General features: G+C 43.2%; 1 protein-coding gene and 1 pseudogene across 2 annotated transcripts; one reads left to right on the top strand and one right to left on the bottom strand.

Moving 5' to 3' along the window:
• Window positions 1–1,022: 1,022 nt before the first annotated feature.
• LOC311128510 (crk-like protein) lies at window positions 1,023–13,175 on the top strand. Its single transcript, XM_084160703.1, has 3 exons — window positions 1,023–2,147; window positions 4,427–4,895; window positions 11,098–13,175. Exons 1-3 carry the CDS (start codon window positions 1,837–1,839, stop codon window positions 11,230–11,232), a joined length of 915 nt encoding a protein of 304 aa, XP_084016829.1. The 5' UTR covers window positions 1,023–1,836; the 3' UTR covers window positions 11,233–13,175.
• Window positions 13,176–18,992: 5,817 nt separating this feature from the next.
• Window positions 18,993–22,246, bottom strand: LOC311127713 (T-box-containing protein TBX6L-like; annotated as a pseudogene). Its single transcript has 8 exons — window positions 22,116–22,246; window positions 21,704–21,806; window positions 20,871–21,035; window positions 20,594–20,740; window positions 20,404–20,480; window positions 20,209–20,288; window positions 19,866–20,088; window positions 18,993–19,460 (listed from the first exon to the last, which is right to left on the bottom strand). The product of its transcript is annotated as a T-box-containing protein TBX6L-like (transcript).
• Between the last annotated feature and the right edge of the window lie 776 nt (window positions 22,247–23,022).

Raw genomic sequence — 23,022 nt, 5'->3', positions numbered from 1 at the left:
ATACTTGCTTGATATATGTTTTCCAGTTTCTTTAAATACTTTGCAAATGTAACTTATTTCTATGTGGAAACTGAAACGGTCTATTCATTCCTTTTCCATTTTAGTATATGCTCTTATCCAGAGCAACTTACTAGTGAGTGCATAGCTTTTCATACTGATCCCACGTGGGAATCAAACTGACAAACATAGTATTGTGCATAGTTTTCAATTACTGTATTGTGCATCGTTTTTCTTCATGGTGATGGAAAGTCTACAGGTTCAAACCTAGATGTCCAGCCTATGTACGATACTGTAATGTACATTTACATTAAGTGGTTTGTAAGGATGGTAAATTAATACTGCACAAAAAGTGTTTTTTTTCCATGTTATTTGAAAAAAAATTATATCTAATTTGATGTGGATGTTTTCTGTCTTTGCCCATAACTTTGAACCGTTTGATGTAAATGTTTGAGGACAGGGTTTTGTTCTTTCTGGATGCCATTAGAATGACAATGGCAGAGAAAGGGACAACTATTGAATCAAGATACTGTTCTTTATTATACAACTACCTTTTTTGCCCAAGCTACAGACATCTATAGAGGCCCGCTAATACAAGTAAAGGCCCAGTGTACTACTTTTGTGAACATTTTTTTGGGCAAATAATACTTTTTTAAATATTTTTTTTATTATTATTAGGATTTTTCAGAGGGTGCCACAGCACCCTCATCACCCCTACTTCCCGCGGCTAAGGCTAAGAACCTGTAGTTACCTCCACTCATCATCAGTGGGGGTTTTCAAGCAATTAGATAGGCCAACTAATAATACAATCCAATATGTCGTTTCAGATAGACATCTATTTCATATAGGCAGCTATAGTGATTTTTTTTATTCTCAGAAACCCACAATGTTGTTTTTTTCCCATCACTGATACGGGTGTTGACCGCAACAACAAGCGGGCGGGGTGTTAGAGCAGCGCTCACTCGAGGAGTCAGTGACGTACAGACTGGGAGCGCGCAGACCCGCCCTCTAGCCGCCATTTTTCTGTCTCGGACTCAATCAAGCTGGAGGTGTGGAGCCGAGTATAAACAAGGGAAAGAAAAATACGAGCGAGACCCTGTTATTTAAAAAAAATCAGAGGACAGAAATATACTCAATAAATTCTACCGTTTTGGGACTCTATATGCATGCATGGGAGCCGAGACACTCTTGTGAATTCGTTTTGTGTGGAGACGCGTTGCAGGCCGCCATTTTTGTTACTGCCTCAAAAGTCTGTCGGGACTCAAGAAAAGGATAAAATATATATATATTCGTGCCTTACAGTTCGACCAAGAAGATACAAAGTAACAATTTGGGCTCCGGCGCACAGTTATTTGCAACATTGTATGGACATGGAGACTCGTTTAATCAAGTAGTGAGGCGACCTTTTCCGTTCTCATTTACTGACAGTGACTGGAGATAAAGTATATTGTTTCATGAGATAGATACATGTTTGCTTTTTTCGGAAGAGGGAACGAAAAGAGGAACCTTGATTGATCATTGTTACAGTCAGGCATTCTAGATGTGTATAACTTCTCGTAGTTTTAGACATTGAGAACTGGCATTTGTCATTGACAATAAACGAAGAACCGTTATGCTTCAAAGTTGTCTCAAGCTATTCGCAGCCTGTCTCTGAAACGTCAGGTTACGTTTGTATTGGATTTAACTAACTGAAGCCTGCAGCCTTCAATTTGAGTGCTTTAGGGCGACTGATTACCCTGCCCTGGATCTTCAAAATCAAGTTGTCAAAATCGTTATCTAGCTTACTAATATATTAGTTATTTATATTTTGTTGTTTACATAAGTTAATTTTTATCAAATATGTCATCTGCGCGGTTCGATTCATCGGACCGGTCCAGTTGGTATTTTGGGCCGGTGTCGAGACAGGAGGCCCAGAATAGATTACAAGGACAGAGGCATGGCATGTTTTTGGTTCGGGATTCCTCAACCTGCCCTGGCGACTATGTGCTGTCAGTATCTGAAAATTCCAAAGTGTCCCACTATATCATTAACTCCTTGCCAAGCATGAGGTTCAAAATCGGGGACCAAGAATTCGAGCACCTCCCAGCGCTTTTGGAGTTCTACAAAATCCACTACCTGGATACGACTACACTGATAGAACCTGCCCCCAGGTAAGGAACTGCCACAGGCTTGGCCTGCGGCCACATACCACTCAAAGGAATGCAGTTAAAAGCTCTTAGTTAGGCCTTAGGTTTTCAAGATCTTTAGAATTCCAATTTCCTGCTATGTGATGGACCTCTCAGAAACAGATTCTGAGGGTTGTATCCATGTAAATCATAAACTTTACCAGTCTTCTACTTATTGAGTAGTGACCGCACGTAATGGCACGTTTAACAATGACTTGCATAGTTCCTGTCCGGCTAGGGCTACTGTCTTCCACCAGTTTGAGTTATTTATGCGTTTCATAACAATTTAAACCTTGACTGGTGTGGTATGTTCACAAAGGGGGTGTGACACAAAACAGTAGTGACATTTGGGGAGAGGAATGTATATACTTTGATCTAGTCCAGCGTTTCCCAAACTCTGGCCTGCAGACCACAAGGGGTGCACGTTTTGGTTTTTGCCCTAACACTACCAGCTGATTCAAATAATCAAAGCTTAATGATGAGTTTATTATTTTAATCAGCTGTGTAGTGCTAAGGCAAAAGCTAAAATACTGGGAAATACTGATTTAGTCAGATATGATGATTTCAGTAGTTCAGCAGTAAAACTTTTGTTCATATTGTATTGAAACAGTCGTGTGATAATCAATACTGAACAAAAATACACTACATGACCAAAAGTATGTGGACACCTGCTCGTCGAACATCTCATTCCAAAATCATGGGTATTAATATGGAGTTGGTCCCCCCCTTTGCTGCTATAACAGCCTCCACTCTTCTGGGAAGGCTTTCCACTAGATGTTGGAAAATTGCTGCTGGAACTTGCTTCCATTCAGCCACGAGCATTAGTGAGGTCGGGCACTGATGTTGGGCGATTAGGCCTGGCTCGCAGTCGGATTCCAATTTTCATTCCAAAGGTGTTAGATGGGGTTGAGGTCAGGGCTCTGTGCAGGCCAGTCAAGTTCTTACACACCGATCTCGACGAACCATTTCTGTATGGACCTCGCTTTGTGCACGGGGGCAATGTTACGCTGAAACAGGAAATGGCCTTCCCCAAACTATTGCCACAAAGTTTGGGGAAGGCCAAGCAGGTAGCTTAGTGGGTAAGAGCGTTGTGCCAGTAACCGAAAGGTCGCTGGTTCTAATCCCCGAGCCGACTAGGTGAAAAATATGTCGATGTGCCCTTAAGCAAGGCACTTAACCCTAATTGCTCCTGTAAGTCACTCTGGATAAGAACGTCTGCTAAATGACTAAAATTGAAAGTTGGAAGCACAGAATTGTCTAGAATGTAATTGTATGCTGTAGCGTTAAGATTTCCCTTCACTGGAACTAAGGGGCCTAGCCCGAACAGCCCCAGACCATTATTCCTCCTCCACCAAACTTTACAGTTGGCACTATGTATTCGGATAGGTAGGGTTCTCCTGGCATCCACCAAACCCAGATTCATCTGTCGGTGAAGCGTGAGTCATCACTCCAGAGAAGGCGTTTCCACTGCTCCAGAGTCCAATGGCAGTGAGCTTTACACCACTCCAGCCGACGCTTGGCATTACGCATTGTGCGGCTGCTCGGCCATGGAAACCCATTTCATGAAGCTCACGACGAACAGTTCTTGTTCTGACGTTGCTTCCAGAGGCAGTTTGGAACTCGGTAGTGAGTGTTGCAACCGAGCGGTCCTGTTCTGTGAGCTTGTGTGGCCTACCACTTCGCGACTGAGCCGTTGTTGCTCCTAGCGATTCCACTTTACTATAATAGCACTTACAGTTGACCGGGGCAGCTCTAGCAGGGCAGAAATTTGACGAGCTGACTTGTTGGAAAGGTGGCATCCTATGGGACTCCCAATCAGAGCCAGTTGTGATACAGCCTGGAATCGAACCAGGGGGTCTGTAGTGACGCCTCAAGCACTGAGAGGCAGTGCCTTAGACCGCTGCGCTGGCGGCGGGTGAATGGCACGACAATGGGCCTCAGAATCTCGTCACGGTATCTCTGTGCATTCAAATTGCCATTGATCAAATGCAACTGTGTTCGTTGTCCGTAGCTTATGTCTGCCCATACCATAACCCCACTGCCACAATGGGGCACTCTGTTCACAACGTTGACATCAGCATCTTGGCAAAGGAGAAATTTGTGCACATAATTTGAGAGAAATTACCTTTTTGTGTGTATGGAACATTTCGGGGATCTTTTATTTCAGCTCATGAAACATTTACATGTTGTGTTTATATTTTTGTTCAGTGTACATGTTAATCTGTATTTTATGCTCCCCCTCCTCTGGCCCTCTTCCTCCCCAGGTACCCTAACACAGCTATAGGCACCAGCCCCATTCAGGCGATGGGCGGCCCAGAGGACAACCTGGAGTATGTGCGGACTCTGTACGACTTCACGGGCAGCGATGCTGAGGACCTGCCCTTTAAGAAGGGGGAGATCCTGATCATCCTGGAGAAGCCTGAGGAGCAGTGGTGGAGTGCCAAGAGCAAGGAGGGCCGCATGGGCATGATCCCTGTGCCCTATGTGGAGAAGCTGGTGCGACCGTCCCCTCACCCTGGCCAGCCCCCTCACAGCTCCCGCAACTCCAACAGCTATGGCATCCCCGAGCCGGCCCATGCTTACGCTCAGCCTCAGACCCCCTCGCCCCTTCCCCCTGGCACCCCCGGAGTGGTCAACACCCCCCTGCCCTCCATGCAGAACGGTCCAGTCATGGCTAAGGCCATCCAGAAACGAGTGCCCTGTGCCTATGACAAGACGGCCCTGGCTCTAGAGGTAGGAGTCCCTCACATTCTGTCCCAGCATGGTTTTGTGAAGGGAGGCCTCAAGACCTAAATGCTCCTAGTTGTCCTCTATGCTCATTGTTCACTAGGTTGTGTAAATTTCATTAGATTTAACTTAAGCCTGCAGCCACTCTACGCACAATAATAAGCCTGGCTACGCTAGGCCCAATAATGGACCAAAGGAACCTAATGTAGCTCAGTTGGTAGAGCATGGCGTTTGCAACGCCAGGGTTGTGGGTTCGATTCCCACGGGGGGCCAGTATGAAAAAAAAATATATATATATATTGTCTGCACTAACTAACTGTAAGTCGCTCTGGATAAGAGTGTCTGCTAAATGACTAAAATCTAAATGTAAAATGTAATGTTACTTATAGTCCAAGGACCTTACATGTTCTGTTTAAAGGCAAATTGCTCTGGATGCCAAAACAGCCAAATACTCCCATCTAAACGTGAATCGATTCTTAATTGTGGTATGGTTCTAGAAACATAAATCCCTGTACTTTCATATCACATCAAAATAGTTTCACGAATGCAAAATACACACTAATTAACCGGTTTAAACACCGTTGCAGCCAACAGTATTTTTCAGTGACAACACGTTTATGGCATCCATCTTCCATTTACACACATGTGTTCTGAGACGCCGATAGCTAATTGGCACAGGTAGTCCACTCTGACTCCCGTCTGTTTTACTCAAACAAGCGCTGTAACATGGTAATATGGGAACCCTAACCCTATAAAGGTGTGTAGTAATTTAACCTTTTTTTTCTGATATGAAAGATACATTCCTTATGTTTCCAAAACCGTACCGCAAGCGATGCGTGTTAATGTTTAAAGCAAGCGTCGGGGCTCTTAACAAAACTCCCCACATCAGAAGATACTATCATCAATAGGCGCTAAAGCAGTTAGCGTCAATGAATGCGGTAAGTCTACACAGGCAGCCCAATTCTGATATTTATTCCACTAATTGGTCTTTTGACGAATCACATCAGATCTTTTCACATCAAATCTTTTTCAGAGCTGATCTGAAAAGACCAATTAGAGGAAAAAATTCAGAATTGGGCTGCCTGTGTAAACGCAGCCATTGTGCCAAATATTATGGATCAAGTCATTTAAAGACAGTTGAGATCACTGAGGTTATTTTTAATGAGTGCATTTTGCAAGTGGCTAGTTTGCATCAACTACCTTAACTAAAACCACTGCAAAGGTTTTGCCTGCAAACTTTGGTTTTGAATCGCGACGTTCTGGCATGTCTGCCTCGTGATTTTTTCCCCTTATCAACGTAGGCAGTGACGTAGTTCTTCCATGCCAAAAGAGTCCATAATTGAAACCAGTCACTGTGTTGCCTAGGGTCGGGTTTTCGAGACTAGAGAGCGGGTGTGAGAGAGAGAGAAATCCTGAGATTATTCATTAATCAGAGGGGACGTGTTTTGTGCATCACATCAGTTTGTTCTCATCATGTATCCACCAGAGCAGACGGCAGCTTAGTGCTTCAGATTTCCATCTGTCAGAAATAGAGTCCGGGGTTGTGTGAATAACACCACCTCTTTCACAAACTAGAGCAAGGCTGACTAATGCCTTGGATTACCAGCCTACCCCAGAATACAGCCACATTTTTGTCAGTTAAAAGTGTAGCCTTCACCACCTTGGTTTAAGTCAAATCTGACTTAATCATGGAAGGGGGGGGGGCTGTATTATTCAGCAGCGTCAGAGTCCTAGACCCCCACACTAAAGTAAACCGTCTCTCATTTAAGCCTTGTTCACATTGGCAGTTTGAAGTGACTCAAAAAAAAGAATCCATATTTGATTCGAATTTGTTCTTTTTCCTGCAGTCTGAACAGCCAAAAAGCACATTGTTTCAGATATTTCAAGCCACATTTCAAACCACCTTTAGGTGGTTGAAAGTCGGATACAAATCTGATTCCTGGCCATGTGACTTGTGTCTGAATGGTCAAATCTGATTTATTTGCCCACAAGTTGTTTTTAGACTGTTATTTGGCATATGTTTTTGCTTGCTAGCTACTCAGTTTTGACTAGAACATGTGGTAGCTAACTAGCTTGTTAATTGTTAACAAACAAATTAGTGAATGTGCTAGAAAGCTAAACGGCTAGCTAGTTGACTGCTGTGGTTAGTCAAAAAGGACTTGTTTTGAAAGTTGGATCATTTTATCCTTTGAGGCTTTAAAAGTGTTCTTACACTATGATTTTGAACATTCAAAGCAACTGGGAAACGTCCATGGCTGGCATTGTTGTCACCTTAGTTTGCTTTCTGAGTGATGGGAAGCACAGGCACCACCACCATCAGCCTACATCACTGCGCACACACCCGTCATTACTATGACAACTAGCATAGCCATGTCAGCAAATAACTGCCGTCTGAACACACACAAATCCTAGTTGGTTACTTGTAACTTGCTGTTTGGTCAGTCAGTATTCCAAAACGGATTTGAAAAACAAAGCCGATTTGAGCATTAAGGCCTGCAGTGTGAACAAGGCTTCAGTTAGACATTCTAGTCATGGTGCATCTGTGTTTCTACAGCAGGTTACAAGTCTGTTAGGGACTTCCCCCTGCTGTTGCTGCAAAGTTACACCCACTCTTCATACACCCACTCTTCAAGCCTGACTAAGCATTGAGAAGAAGTAGCCCTCTAGATGTAGTCATGTGCTCCTTCATGGTCATTCACCTACTCACTTAAAAGCTTTGTAGACATGGACATGTAGGCCACCTATTAGTCTAGCAGAGACTTGCCTTTAACCAAGGCTAATTGCACTGCTAGCAAAATATTTCTGACACATTTTCATGGAGTTGCTGGTACTCTATCAAAAGTTGTTCTTAGAAGGTCTGATTTATATGAACTGTCGTGGTGTCCCAGAAGTTTGACCTTTTGACCCACAGAGACTAGAGAGTTCAGCGGCTGATCCACTGCTTAAATTATAGCCCATTAGAGTCCTCTCTCCTCTGTGACCTGGAAACCGAGAAGTGACCAAGTGGTGGTGGTGTGTCGATTCGTTAGTAGGCAAATGAAGATGGTCCTCCCCTCCTCGATAGCATCATTTTGGCCAGGTGTATCCTACTGTGGAAAAGTTTTGATATCTTCAACACCCCCTTTGAATCAGCTGTTGTATTGTCGGAGGAGAAAACCATGCACACTTTTAAAAACAATAGAATGAATGAAATTAATGAATTAAATTGTATTTTTGTGTCAAATCGCCAGTTGGCAACCCCATCCCTTATAGGATTAATTGACACATAAACAAACATTACAATCATTCACTGTGATAATTCTGTGATAATTCTTCTTCCGGTGTTCTCTGCAAAAGAGTCCAAAATAAAAATAACTAATAAATAAAAATCAATACGTAATAAATAATAAATAAGGTTATCCAAACAATATTTATAAATACAGAATAATGAAACAGAAGGCATTTGAACCCAGGCTGGCTCAAATAGAAGATACATGTGGGAGACAGGCCTACACACAATATATATACAATATGCTACTTATTGTTTTATCTATAAAATGTCTTGCACAACTAACTTAATTTATTTTTATCACTTGATACATTTATTTTGGGATCCACCCCTGTAAACGTAATTTGCCTGATGATGCGTGAGTGGAGAAGGAGGGTCTCATTTCATACAAGCGGATTTTCGTCCATGTTCCCTTTCCTCGCCGCCGCTCCTTGATTACCTTTGACCTTTTTCAAAAGTAGGTGAGAGAGGGTGGAGGAGAGAGGACACAGGAGGTGAGCAAATGTAATTGAGAAAAAGGTGTCGAACTGTGTCAAACTATTTTGTATTTTATTTTTAAAAGTTTAACAACAATTATCTCAATGCGTAAACTGATTTTTTTTTCATATTCACATATGTTTTCGCACACTATTTCACATAATCTGAGGTTTTTGTGTTGTGCTTGCCATCAGTTGAGACATGACATGCTCTTGAATACAGGGTGGGTGTAATTTCAATCATAGAAATGCAATTCATAGAATGGACGTATCCCTTCATACCACTGCAATTTAGCTGGTACACCATTTAAGTTTTAACTTCTAATTACTACCACAAAGATGGCCGCCGGTCCACCCACCGTCGAATGTCAACTGAAATGGTCATGTCTATTCTATTATCTATATTTCTATGATGTCAATAGGTTTCCTATGGAGGATTGATAGTATAATTTAAAACAACAGATATTCCCATTCAAGTCAACATTCTCTGATGTGTGGGCTCCAACCATCTTTGTGGTACCTTTTGAGAGTTTAATTATTGAATTTTTCCCCCTTTTTAGTACTCAGACAAAACATGACACCCACCCTGTGTTCAAGAGTATGCTGTGTCTCAACCAATGACGGGCAAACACAACCTTCGATGATGTAAAATAGGATCTAAACTACAACATATAATAATATGAAAAAAAATCTGGGTTTAAGCGTTTTTAGATCATTGACGTTAAAGAAAAAAATTATAATCCAGAAATGTTACAATAATTTGACAACCCTGTTTGTAAGCGTTCAAATTATATCAATCTCAACCGTTGTTATATTTTCCAGTGAAGAAGACATTAATGTCTCATGGTATGGTGGGGTATGCAAAATGGGTCAACTTTGAGCACATTTATCTCTTGAATTTTTGTGTCATTCAGGTCCAAAAAGTCACTTTCTGAGCACTTCTACAGTGGGCAAATATGTATGGAAGGTTTTGTTCAAATCAAAAGGGGTGCTGTCAAAAAGTGATTGAATTAAAATGGATTTACCCTAATGCTATCTCTGTCACTCAGAGTAGGTCATGGCCAACAGCAGAAACCTACAATTTAGCAGCAGGCTATTTTGGGATAATCTGTTTCAAGAAATGGAACCTCGGTCATTATACAAAATTTCATCTGAAAGGAGGAATATACCCTGTGATATACTGCCCCACCCACTTCCTTCATAACAGAGACGGATACTGAAATCTAGTTATTACCAGCCTAATGTTTGATTATTGAAAATATATGAACATTTGCAAGGACCGTTCTCAAGATGTTCAGTTTAGAATATTGTATCACCACACAACAGGATAATTTCTTATATAAAGAAAGTGCAAGTAGCCTGAGTGTACAAAACATTAGGAACACCTTCCTAATATTGAGTTGCACCCCATTTTGCCCTCAGAACAGCCTCAATTCGTCGGGGCATGGACTCTACAAGGTGTCGAAAGCGTTCCACAGGGATGCTGGCCCACGTTGACTCCAATGCTTCCCACAGTTGTGTCAAGTTGGCTGGATGACCTTTGGGTGGTGGACCATTCTTGATAAACAAGGGAAGCTGTTGAGCATAAAAAACCCAGCAGCATTGCAGTGACACACTCAAACCGGTGCGCCTGGCACCTACTACCATACCCTGTTCAAAGGTACTTAAATATTTTGTCTTGCCCATTCACCCTCTGAATGGCAAACATACACAATCCATGCCTCAATTGTCTCAAGGCTTTAAAATCCTTCTTTAACCTGTCTCCTCCCCTTCGTGATTAAAGTGGATTTAACAAGTGACCTCAATAAGGGATCATAGCTTTCACCTGGTCAGTCTATGTCATGGAAAGAGCAGGTGTTCCTAATGTTTTGTACACTCAGTGTACATTGGATTCTACCCAGAGGTTATTCAGGACCCCATTCACCCATCACTTTGTAATCTTTTCAAAGTAGTAATCTTTTCAAAGTAGTCCTATTTAGTTCTATTAAATGTTGAGTACATCAATGTTCTTTCACTATGCAAGGCGAGCTACAATTTACAGTATTAAAAGTTGAGGATTATGATTATGGATGGCATGTCTATATGACTTCAATGTCCTTGAAGCCTCATTCTGATCCAATCATTCTGCTACAACATCTAGAGCTTGCCCTCCACTTTCAGGTTTGAATCTTCCTCTTAACAATGCCAACTTCCCACATTTAATCCTGAGTGAATAGCATATGGTCTGTGCAGATTGGGGTCACGTACAGTGTCACAAAGCACCAGAGTTATTGCTTTCTACTCAAGCTGTCACAACCATATTACAGTGTCAAATACATGGAGGGTTGGCAAGATCAATGAGTCTCAGTCAGTACTTTGTTAACGTGTGATGGATGCTCTTAGCACTTATCTTAAATTGTCCACCTCATTTGTCTGTGGAATTAAGGAAAACTCTTAACTCAATCTGTCCTTCATTTCTCCTCAGGTGGGTGATATAGTCAAAGTGACGAGGATGAACATCAGCGGTCAGTGGGAGGGAGAGGTGAACGGCCGGAGGGGTCTCTTCCCCTTCACCCATGTCAAAATAATGGACCCCCAGAATCCGGATGAGAGTGAATGACCTGGACCCCAACCAACCCTCCCTCCCCACAGTGACACTCAAACCTGCTGGCTGTATCCACCCCGCCCGCCAGTGTCACCACGGTTACGTGCTTGCCTGCTTGCGGCTGTGCCACAGTGCTCTCTGTTATCGTCACGCCAACCATTGTGCGGCTTTCTGACTGTTTACAGCTCTAGACTCAACTAAACTCCCCCATCCCCTACCTGGTTACAGGCTGGTCAGTGGTTTGTGCGTTTATGTCCTTTCATTTCCAGACCATCGGTTGGTTATGTGTGTTGCCATGGCTCCCATGAGGCCATGTCTTACCTGGTCATTTTTTATTTGATCTTTTGTTACATTTGAATACTTTGGGATTTTTTGAGAGCTTGCTTGGACTGTGTGTTTTGTGTTGTGGATGGGAGGAGGTTAATGTGAAAAAGAAGAGCGAGAGGTGACTAAACATCACATGGACTGACTGAGGAGAGCAAAGTCATAAAGGGCTCCAGGTGGGGCCTGAGGATAGAACCAGACAGTTAACTGTGTCTCTCTCCAAACAATCATTCACTGTTGGTACCTTAATCACAGCCACACATACACACACACACAGATTGACCATTCCTTGTTGAGGGCGACTGCTGTGTGTGTGTGTTTGTGGATCAGAGTCTCTTGACTGACATAAGCTGAGCTGACTGGGACAGGAGAACGAGGCAGAGGCTGACAGAGGAGGACAAGCCCACATGGATTCTGCCTTGTGGAATAGCCCATAGCCTCAGTGACACAGACCTAGTTGACAGAGTTCCCTTATTTATGTTTTCCCCAGACCGACATGTGAAGTGGCTATATTTGTGCCATAAATTCAGGAGTGCTGAGCGAGGCGTTTGTCGTAGTATAAGTGCATGGCTGTGACCAGGCTATAGCCAATGTAAGGGATTTTCTATGAGACTGATGCCTCCTGCATCCAATGATATGGGTCACAGGAGGTGGGCAAGGGTTGCAGCCAGCCAATGACACCCCATCAATGCCTTTCACCGAAAATGCAACTTTAGTACAAGCAATCCTTCCCTGTTTTCTCCCCAGGTTCCCTAAAGTGGTGATTGGTTACAACCCTGACCCTCATCTCTATGACCCTCATCTCTAGCCAGTGTTGACTGTCGAGCACAGGACCTGAGGAGAAAACTTGGTTGTCTTTGGTTATGTCTGACTGACATTGTGATGCCAGAGCTGTCCTGCTCTTTGGTCTTGGTGTGTGTGTGCTGATAAAGTGCTCCGTTAGAGCTCTGCTGTAAAGAAGACTTACCCTTGCTGTTGTCTCTCCCCTAGTGCTTTCCCTCAACCCTCCTGAGCTTTTTCATTGGGTAGAGTAATACCATTGTACAACTATCAATCGTGTCCTGACTGTAATTTTTTTTTGTTAGCCAACTGTTGAATTGAGCGTTTAATATTTGTTTAAATAACCTTGTAAACAATTAGACTGAAGGTGACTATTTTTAAAGGGAAAAACATGCCTGCTGGTGGCCTCTGTGCATGACCTCTTGGCCTTGAGGTTTCTCTTCTAGGTCAAATGCTGCTTTGTGTCATTTAAAATGTCCTCATTATAATATGAATTAGACTTGTTTTTTTTATGGCATCTGTGGAATCAATCCATTCAAATGTAGTTTAGTTTTCCTTGTCCAACCTCCATATTAAACCCTCTGATTAAGCAATACACCAATTTTAATGAACGTTTTAGTTAGGTAAACAGGTTTTTATCAACGTGCTTTGTAAAGGCATTAACAGTATTACTGTGCTTTTTCCCCTCATGTTTTAGAGAGCCTCCATGTTGTCTTCTTAATTCAAAATAAAAAATTGTGCCTTTTTATTTTCTTATAACATTTACATGTGTTAATATTTCCCATGGTTAACACCCGTGCTGGTATGGCCCTTTATGTACAGAACAAGTAAATAAAATGTATGTCTACTTCTTTAAGTTGCTCTGACCTCTTTACTATGAGGGGAATGAGTGCCCCAAATAAGTATCTTCTTCTGCTCAGAACAGATACGGGGAAATGTGTTCGGTAAAGGGGAGTTGGTGGATGGGATGTTTTGCAGCAGGACTGACTGTATCTGGAGCAGGGGACAGTTGCTCTCCATCTCCGCTTCATTTCTATAAGTTCCAGTTTTGATTGTGGCTGCGCCCAGGAGAAAGGAAGCAATTAATGAATGTTAATGAAGAGCTAATAAAAGAAAGCTGACCTAGAGAGAGCCAGAGAGAAACTTTTCAAGGGCAAGGTTTAGTCTAAATCTCTTCTCACATGATGAGGTAAAGTCTTTTTGATGAATGTGACTCGTTTCAAGAAACTAGGCGTATATTTAATATGTGCATGCAGGTCTACTACATAAAATGTAACCATCTAAGATTTCAGTTGAATAGGGTACACTTTGGGAAAGTAATGCTCAGTTGATTTAATACCAGTTTAGTTTTGCAATCTCCAAACTATCTTGACAGGTATTTGTAAGGTCTTGGTGACAAAGAAGAGAGTGGTCTGTGCTGGAGGAGGGAAAGGAGATGGGACAGAGGGCAGTGCTTGAGTTCTCTGGCCTGTTGGTATGCAAACCAGATGGCACCCAGCCTCGACTAGGCTATTTGGGAAGAATGTTCAACAAGCCACATGATAAAGTAACATGCCATCCAAATTGTATAACTGCCTTAATTTTGCTGGACCCCAGGAAGAGTAGCTGCTGCCTTGGCAGCAGCTCATGGGGATCCTTAATAAATACAAACACAAATAGTATGGTTTTTGGAGATTACATTATAAAACTGGAGGTGATATCTGTACAGCACATCTGCGTCTATATCTACTCTTCCGGTATCTCTCCCTATCTGTGGCTGACTCCTTGAACTAGTAAACCATATTACATTGAAGAGCCTCTGCTTCTAGCAGCCTAGGTGGTATATTCTACTCTTTGAGCTAGGCGTATGTCATCTCCAGCCACAGCAGACTTGGAGGCTACAGTGACTTGCAATGATACACAAGAACAGGTGCATACGAGCGCTCGACTGCGGCCAACTCTGGGGTTACCACTGCCGCCGGTTGTCTCGCGGACACCGCACTGGCGGCGATATAAATAAGGCCATTACGTGACTGTCTCTGGGCCCATATGCTTCTGAAACAAATGGTACAGTAGCCTGTTCTAGATTTAACAACTGCATACACATACCTCACGATCACAGGAAAAGTGATTACCCACAAGAGGGCGTTGTTTTGCGCCAAATTCGAAGCAGTGCTGTGCCTCTCCCCCAGCCTCCGCAATTGCACCTTCCTTTTACAGGTATGGGCCCCCATTTAATTGCATGGGTCTCTACCCGCTGGCCTTCCCCAGCCAAGGAGGTACATGTAGACTACTCCACATTCTGGCCCTTGCCACCAAGAAGCTGAAACAGTCCACTGCAGTCTACGCCAACATGCATCATTGTCCTGTACAGCATCAATGATCATGTCTACATGCACACCAATATCTCGTTATTATTTGGAATTCTCAAGTAATCTGTTTTTGAGTTGACGCATATAAACATCATATCCCGTTTACAATAACATGAAAAAGCTTGTATCCCGGTTATGAGAAACCCGGATAAGATGCCTGGGATATGCTGATTTTAGATGGGACATTGTGGCATGTCAACATCTTATCCCGTTTACTTTTTTTGTTGTTGCGGTCTGCACATGCTCAGTTTCGCATATCATGGGTGTTAAGTGATAATGTTTTCATCTGATTGTCAAACCAGTCACTTAAAAAAGTAGGCTATACCTACGCAGTTCAGTCCACCATAATAATTCCACAATCATTTATTTTGCTGTACTGGACCGTAAAGCCTACCGGTTTAGGCTATTTTCACTCCTAATTTAGATATGTTTCTGTTTATAATTTTCGACATTTGGTAAGCCATATTATAATTTTCGTAGGCCATTTGCTTGTCAACTATAGTTTAATACATGCAGCTTCTCATAACCTGTTGCCCCAGAAGACTAAATAAAGTAGTGCTTACTAGAATAATGTCTTACATCGATAGAATGGATGCATTAGTAATCTAGTTAACACCTGTAAAGTTGTCTGTTTTATTTAGGGACCGGGAGAAAACACAATAACTCCAAAACAGTGGAAAGATTGTTCCTGTGCAAAATGTCCAAATGTCATCAGTTTCCCCGGTTTTAAGGAAATTAAAAAGCTGAGAAAACAATGAAACACGTTTCTGATAAGACTTCAGTTTGTCTTGGGTGCATATTTTATGTGGTTGAAATACTGTCTGCTTGTATAACAGTGTCAAAGATAACATGTTACACGCACATTCACATTTTCTCAAGAGATGCTGAAAGAAATAAATCATATTTCTTTGCTCCTGTTCCCGAGACAAAATTAAAATGTGTTATATAATTTTGCTTCAAGAAATGCACAATTCTGCAGGAGTTCATATTATATTAGGCTACACGTGAGAGGTTATAGGCCTACAGTCAGTGTCCAGATTTCACTTACTATTCCACTCCTGCATTGTCTTGGCTGTGTGCTTAGGGTCATTGTCCTGTTGGAAGGTGAACCTTCACCTCAGTCTGAGGTCCTGAGCGCTCTCGAGCAGGTTTTCATCAAGGATCTCTCTGTACTTTGCTCCGTTAATCTTTCCCTCGCTCCTGACTAGTCTCCCAGTCCCTGCCGCTGAAAAACATCCCCACAGTATGATGCTGTCACCACCATGCTTCACTGTAGGGATGGTGCCAGGTTTCCTCCAGATGTGACGCTTGGCATTCAGGCCAAAGAGTTCAATGTTGTTTCTCATGGACTGAGAGTCCTTTAGGTGCCTTTTGGCAAACTCTAAGCGGGCTGTCATGTGCCTTTTACTGAGGAGTGGCTTCTGTCTGGCCACTTTACCATAAAGGCCTGATTGGTGGAGTGCTGCAGAGATGGTTGTCCTTCTGTGCAAACATTTCTAAAAACCTGTTTTCGCTTTGTCAATATGGGGTATTGTTTGTAGATTGATGAGGATTTTTATTTATTTAATCCATTTTAGAATAAGGCTGTAATGTAACAAAATGTGGAAAGGTCAAGGGGTCTCAATACTTTCTGAATGCACTGTATACAGGGGTGATAGCAGGGTCTTAGGGGCTGTTGCGCCTTCTTCACCACACTGTCTGTGTGGGTGGACCATTTTAGATTGTCAGTGATGTGTACGCCGAGGAACTTGAAGCTTTTCACCTTCTCCACTGCGGTCCCATCAATGTGGATGGGGGCGTGCTCCCTCTGCTGTCTCCTGAAGTCCACGATCAGCTCCTTCATTTTGTTGATGTTGAGGAAGAGGTTATTTTCCACTCCACCAGGGCCCTCACCTCCTCCCTGTAGGCTGTCTCGTCATTGTTGGTAATCAGGCCTACCACTGTTGTGTCGTCTGCAAATTTGATGATTGTTTGGAGGCATGGCTACGCAGTCATGGGTGAACAGGGAGTACAGCAGGGGGCTGAGCACGCACCCTTGTGGGGCCCCAGTGTTGAGGATCAGCGTAGTGGAGGTGTTGTTTCCTACCTTCACCACCTGGGGGCAGCCCGTCAAGAAGTCAAGGACCCAGTTGCACAGGGTGGGGTTCAGACCCAGGGCCCCAAGCTAAATTATGAACTTGAAGGGTACTATGATGTTGAAGGCTGAGCTGTAGTCAATGAACAGAATTCTTACATAGGTATTCCTCTTGTCCAGATGGGATAGGGCAGTGTGCAGTTGGATGGTGATTGCATCGTCTGTGGATCTATTGGGGCGGTATGCAAATTGAAGTGGGTCTAGGGTGTCAGGTAAGGTGGAGGTGATTTGATCCTTAACTAGCCTCTCAAAGCACTTCATGATGACAGAAGTGAGTGCTACAGGGCGATAGTCATTTAGTTCAGTTACCTTTGCTTTCTTGGGCACAGGAACAATGGTGGACATCTTGAAGCCAGTGGGGACAGCAGTCGCCTCATCTCCCCTCTGGTCCATCCATTTGTCCTGTCCGGGCAGAGGAATCCAATTTTCTCCTTGGTTGACTTGATAAAATGCAGCAGAAAGCACAGAAGGAATGATGGGTCTATTTTTAGACAGTTTTGATTAGGCACGGTGAGCTGAACTGCTCAGGCTCTTGTCAGGCTAGGTACAGCTAAAACACAATGAGACCTGGAAATGGTCCTGGGCTATCACAACCAATGTCTGTAATCAGGCAGCTGTCACTCACAGTTCTCGCATGGGCTTCAGTCCAATAATACTTTTCTACCCAGTTTATCTTCTGTGAATACGTTTTCAGGGCTTTTGTGCAATTTAGCTTAGGCTAATATAAATACAATAATTTCCAAATGGTTCATGAATATTTAATTTAAATGTTTGGATAGAAATACCTTGTATTCATTGCATTGCAGCTCTTTACATTACAAAATAGGTTTGACCACCTTTTGAGAGTTGGGACCAATTTCCATAAACTCCATGTCCACTTTGATTTCCTGAATGAACTAACACTATCTAACTCATCTGCTCTCAGGTTACAATTGCAACCATCTCCACCGTATATTTTGGAGGACGAGGAGACGTGGAGCTTTGTGATAGGCCCACTGACCCTGGCTTTGTGTAGAGCGTGCTCCCAGAAGCCATATGGCCTAGTTGCATGCGGTCTCTCTCTCTCTGTTAAATATTTACAGCACAGACAATTTCTGCCATGAAAACCAAGCCAGCCTTATGATCATCTCTCTCTCTATATCTCTCTCCCCCTCTCTCTCTTTTGTCAGGGCTAGGTTTTACAGAGGTAAAGACTAATCTTGGTGCCCTTCTATGTCCGTCTGTACCCTGCGTTGCCAACCGTCCTATGACAATGACAGACTTACATGTGTCCCTGTGCTGTCCTTCTGTGGGAGTGAAGGACTCACCTCTCCTTCCTGCAATGTCTCCTGGGAAACATTGACTTCCCTTGGATCACTTATGGATTGTGTGAAAATAGTTGTAATATTCACAACATTTATGATAAAGATAAATATTTCTATATGGGAATACGAGTTGATTCTGAATTATATTTATTTTGGAATATCATGAAATCCTTTCCCACTGGGCAAAAACTGGTTGAATCAACGTTGTTCCCACATCATTTCAACCAAAAATGAAATGTGATGATGTTGAATCAATGTGGAAAACAGATTGGAATTGGGGGAAAGTCATCAACGTAAGGGAATTTCCTATCTTTAACCTAAATCCAGTGACATGGTGAAATAGTTTGTTTATTTCACATTTAATTCACTTTCGTTGACAACTCAACCAAATGTAAATCAAAACTAGACATTGAACTGACGTCTGTACCCAGTGGGTTTGGTTATATTCTGATCTCAGTAATCATAACTTTTAATGAGTAAACACACAAACAGACACACATTACATATGTCATACAAGCATGGACGCTCACAAACATTTGAAGGCAGTTCAAATGGAGCACCAGCACAGTAGGAGAGCAGGCTCAGTCCATTAAGTCCAGTATATAGCATGACATAGCCTTCTGCTCTTTCAGCTGAATATGACTGCAGGCCTGAATAGACTGGGAACCACAAATGGCACACACTCCTCTTGACACACAGAGAACAAGTTCAAAGAACACACTTTAAGATATCTTTGTTTGGACATCATGCACAAAGATCATAGACTTTTCACCTCTGAAACTTTTCTGAACTATCACAAGTATCTTTGTTCACAGTGTAAAAGCCCGCTCCTTCGCTTTATGAGTCTGAGTCAGCTATTCTGATCTGATTGCCAGATCAGCCTCATTGTCCAAACTCAAGTTCTGGCTCCACTCTGCCGTTATGTTGCCATGGTGATAAACACTGCGTTGGGGGGTGCCCTGGTCTGCGGTCAGCGTTTGACTGGTGAGGAAGGGTAGGTGGTGAGGAAAGTACGGTCCAGAGTACTGTCCTGTACCACCCTCAGCCCACTGACCCATGCCCTGGTCAGTGGAGTAGTGGCTATAGAGGGGGTAACTGTAACCCAGGTGCCCAGGGTAGGTTTTGGAGGACATGGGCAGATGGACCGGGGACACTCTGTAGTCCTGGGGCATGGCTGGAGCCAAGGTGTGGTGGTGGTGAGGGTGACCCATGTCCCTAACAGGGACAGGTCTGGTAGTCTCGTGCCCAGGGACAGTGGCTACATCTGGAACATGAGACTCATAGCTGCGCCTGCCTTCGCCATCCTCCACTATAGTGGAGGGAGAGGGAAGTCTGCCATACTCAACCGATCTGGAGAGAATGAGAAATATGGAGCGGTTACTGATATGAACTGTTAGTTGTTGTTGCCATCATGACATCAACCCACATATGAAATCAGTCACTCTCTGACTCCACTTTTTCATGCACAGTATGGAGGTGTACACTTCTTGTATCATAGATACACTTCTTGTATCATAGATGGCCTGTTAAGTATAGCCCTGAGTCACTGAGTTTTCTATTGGCATAATGGGTGCTGTTTCTGCATATGTTAGTTCTCGTGTGGGTGTGCAGGCTGTTAGAGTGACTCTCTAAATGGGGATTCACCAGTCTGTGTGGTGTGTCAGCCTTGGGTTTCCTCTAAAAAAAGGGAAGTCAAGGTGTGATTTACAACGTGTGAGTGTGTGCCCGTGTGTGTCCTTGGTGGTTGTACAGTACCTGTATGGTTGGTAGGACATAGATGCAGGTCCAGGCACCATCTGCTCCTCAGTGCTGTAGTCCTGTCTGTGGTCGTGGAGCTCCAGTAGTTCAGTGTGCAGGCTGTGGCTCTGGGACGGGTCCTGTTTCAAGGCCCAGGGGGACAAGAGATCCTCCTTATCCGAAACCACGATCTCTATCCTCTGTTCCTCTGGCTCACAGTCTAATTTTGCCCTCTGGAGGTCTGTAAGGGAAAAGGTTTTACATCAATGAGACTGCCAATAGGCCTATGGGCTGGCAACCATTTACATTATAACAATGTCATATATTGTTGAGAAATAAATATGTTTCTATTGATTGGGACCTGGGGGACTTTTGTTTCCTGGGTCTTTGTCTTGTTTGGCTTTCTTTGTAGCATTCCCAAGACTCTTGTTGGATCGACACCTATGGGGAAAACATTATATGTAAAAAATAAATAAAAATAAAAAATAAAAAAAAGAAGAAGAAGAAAAAAGAAATCCTCACACGCACAAAGTGTTATAGTTTTAATAATACCTACCTCTTGCTATGAGTACGGGTATTCTCCCCTTTGAATCCCTTAGCAAAGGGATTGTGGTCAATCTTCAGTTTAGCGATCTGAAAGCAGGAGTAGAGATGAAGAAATCAGATTAGGTTACACTCATTACCGAAAAGTGAATTATATGGGTGTGCCGTTTGTATGTTCTTAATACGTGAGTTTGTAGACGGACCTTAGTGTTCTGGTAGGCGGTGACTGCAGTGAAGGAGGTCTCAGGGAAGGAGAAGGAATGGAAGTGTCCCCAGCGCACACTGTACAGACTGTCAGCCTGGACCACAGAGAAGCGTGGGATGTAGCGATGCATAGAGTGCAGGATGATCTGGGGACAGAACAGATACAACACAGGTTGAGTCAACTAACAGCATTGTTTATAGACAGTACTGTATACTCTCAGACTGTGAGGCGTTGAGGGCTGGGGATCCAGTAGAGAAGGAGATGGGTTTACTTACATGGCCGTGCTGGTCCAGAGTATTGTTGGTGAGTTTGAGCTTGAGGAAGGACACAGATTGCTTCATCCAGTAGGAGCCCAGAGCGGGGGAGTCTGGATGCACGTATGTCCGACAAGGGAGCTGGGGCTCGGCTTTCCCAGCCATGTCCCACTGGCCCTTATTCCACTACAGAGACAGAGAGCAGGGGGGAGGGTATGGGGTTTACCCAGGTGTGAAACAAACTCCAAGACAAGACTCAACATGTAGACACTCCACAAAAACTCACATATCCTCAGTCTCTACAGTGAGATATGTAAGGAATCTGTGGTGCATATTACTGCATGTTTGAGTAGTATCATGTAGGTATGTACATAATTGCATATAATCGACCAACATATATACATTAACTGATACAACAAAGGGAAAACTCTCTCTCGATGGAGCCATTTGGTCAAAAGCAACAGTGTACTGAGGGGAGGGCCAGTGGATGCACGGAGGGGTGATTGCTCCCCATTCACTTTGATTGGCGCGGGGGGAGGTGGAGGTGGGGTGCTAAATGGGGGTAGAAAAACAGGAAGTAGTAATGGTCTTTGATATGCAGTGTGTGTGGTGATTGGCTGGGTGTGGGCGGGTCACCATCTGGACTGTGTGCAGATTGACTGCTGGGGTTGCATACACAAGCATGTCTTCTACTTAATCTCCTTACGTTTCCTTTTAAAACAATGCCTGACTATATTCCAAACTGTGATACGTTTGGGTTATCAATAGGACCTTTCCCAATATTCATGTATTGGAATGTGTATATAAGACATGATATATGAGGCATTATAGAAGGATGGTGGACATGTTCTTACCCTGTATCTGAAGTTGTCCACAGGAACCATATCCACCATGAGGACATAGTTGGCATAGGGTTGGAGTCCAGATAGACTGATGTTGCAGTGGGGAAACATCCTCCTGATACACACAATCCCACACAAATGGTATTATCCTGACCACAACCCTATGCTCTCTCATTCTTACACGAGACAAAAAAGAATACTAGCAGCATAGACAGTTTCACTGCATTGCTAAAGCTACAGTATTGCATGAAATGTGGGTGACAAGTACTCCTCAGTGCACACACGTCCATTGTGTTTTGTAGATTTACATATGAGAAATGAATGGGATATGGGAGACATGGGATGTGCTCAGTCAATGACTTGTTTGGAGATGGCACCAGCCATGATGATAATGATTGATTTGACAACAACAACAGTATCTTACCGGCCATGTTTGGTGATGATCATCTCAGTCGCTAGGTTGTGGAAGGACTTCCAGAGGTCAGACTTCTCCAGGGTCATCCTGACGTTTCCCTGGTGGTAGGGGTCAGCTGTAGGGGGGGACGGGGTCATCATGTTGCTGTTGCTCTCTTGCCAGAACACTGACTCACTAATCTAGTAAAGGTTGAAAAAGTGATGCTTACCAGATACATGCTGCATTGCCTGCAGAGTCCACTACAATGGTCAAAGAGAATATCAAGATCAAATTCCTTATCCAAATCTGTGTGTTGTTCTCGCTAGAATCTAACCCACATCACTGTGAGAATACTATGAGAGGGGCTGTGGACTTAGTGGTGGCCCTTGGATTATGGAAAGTTTAGTATCAATCTCTTCTTCTTCTTCTTCTTCTTCTTCTTCTTCTTCTTCTTCTTCTTCTTCTTCTTCTTCTTCTTCTTCTTCTTCTTCTTCTTCTTCTTCTTCTTCTTAGTAGTATTGATCTCAAAACTTTCCTATCTGTATCCTCAGCTTGTGGAGTAAGAATGACTGACCTCTGGAGTTCATTAGTGAGCCCAGAAGGGGAAGGGCCTGTGAGAATAAAGTAGGTGTGGTTACAACAGAGTGGTGTGGGGGGCCTTTGCCTGATTTCTAATCTTTAAAGTGTCCCATCAGGCGAGGGGGTGGGCATACTGTGGTGTTGTGCAGAGATAGCTGCCTGAACATGACCTTTTGTTTTCAAACTGTAAATGCATCCAACAAGTTTGTAGAGTCACAAGCTTGATGTAGTCATTGCATGCTAAGAATATTGGACTAAATACTACACTTTTGACAATTTGTTCAAATACTTATGACTTCTTCAAATGGGGGGACTAGATACATTAAGTACTTTCATTTCTGAATGGTAAAACATATAA

The sequence above is a fragment of the Coregonus lavaretus genome (assembly GCF_964263955.1).
Source record: "Coregonus lavaretus genome assembly, chromosome: 4".
NCBI lineage: Eukaryota > Metazoa > Chordata > Actinopteri > Salmoniformes > Salmonidae > Coregonus > Coregonus lavaretus.
Note: the sequence above shows the minus strand (reverse complement) of the source record. Positions and strands in the feature narration are given on the sequence as shown.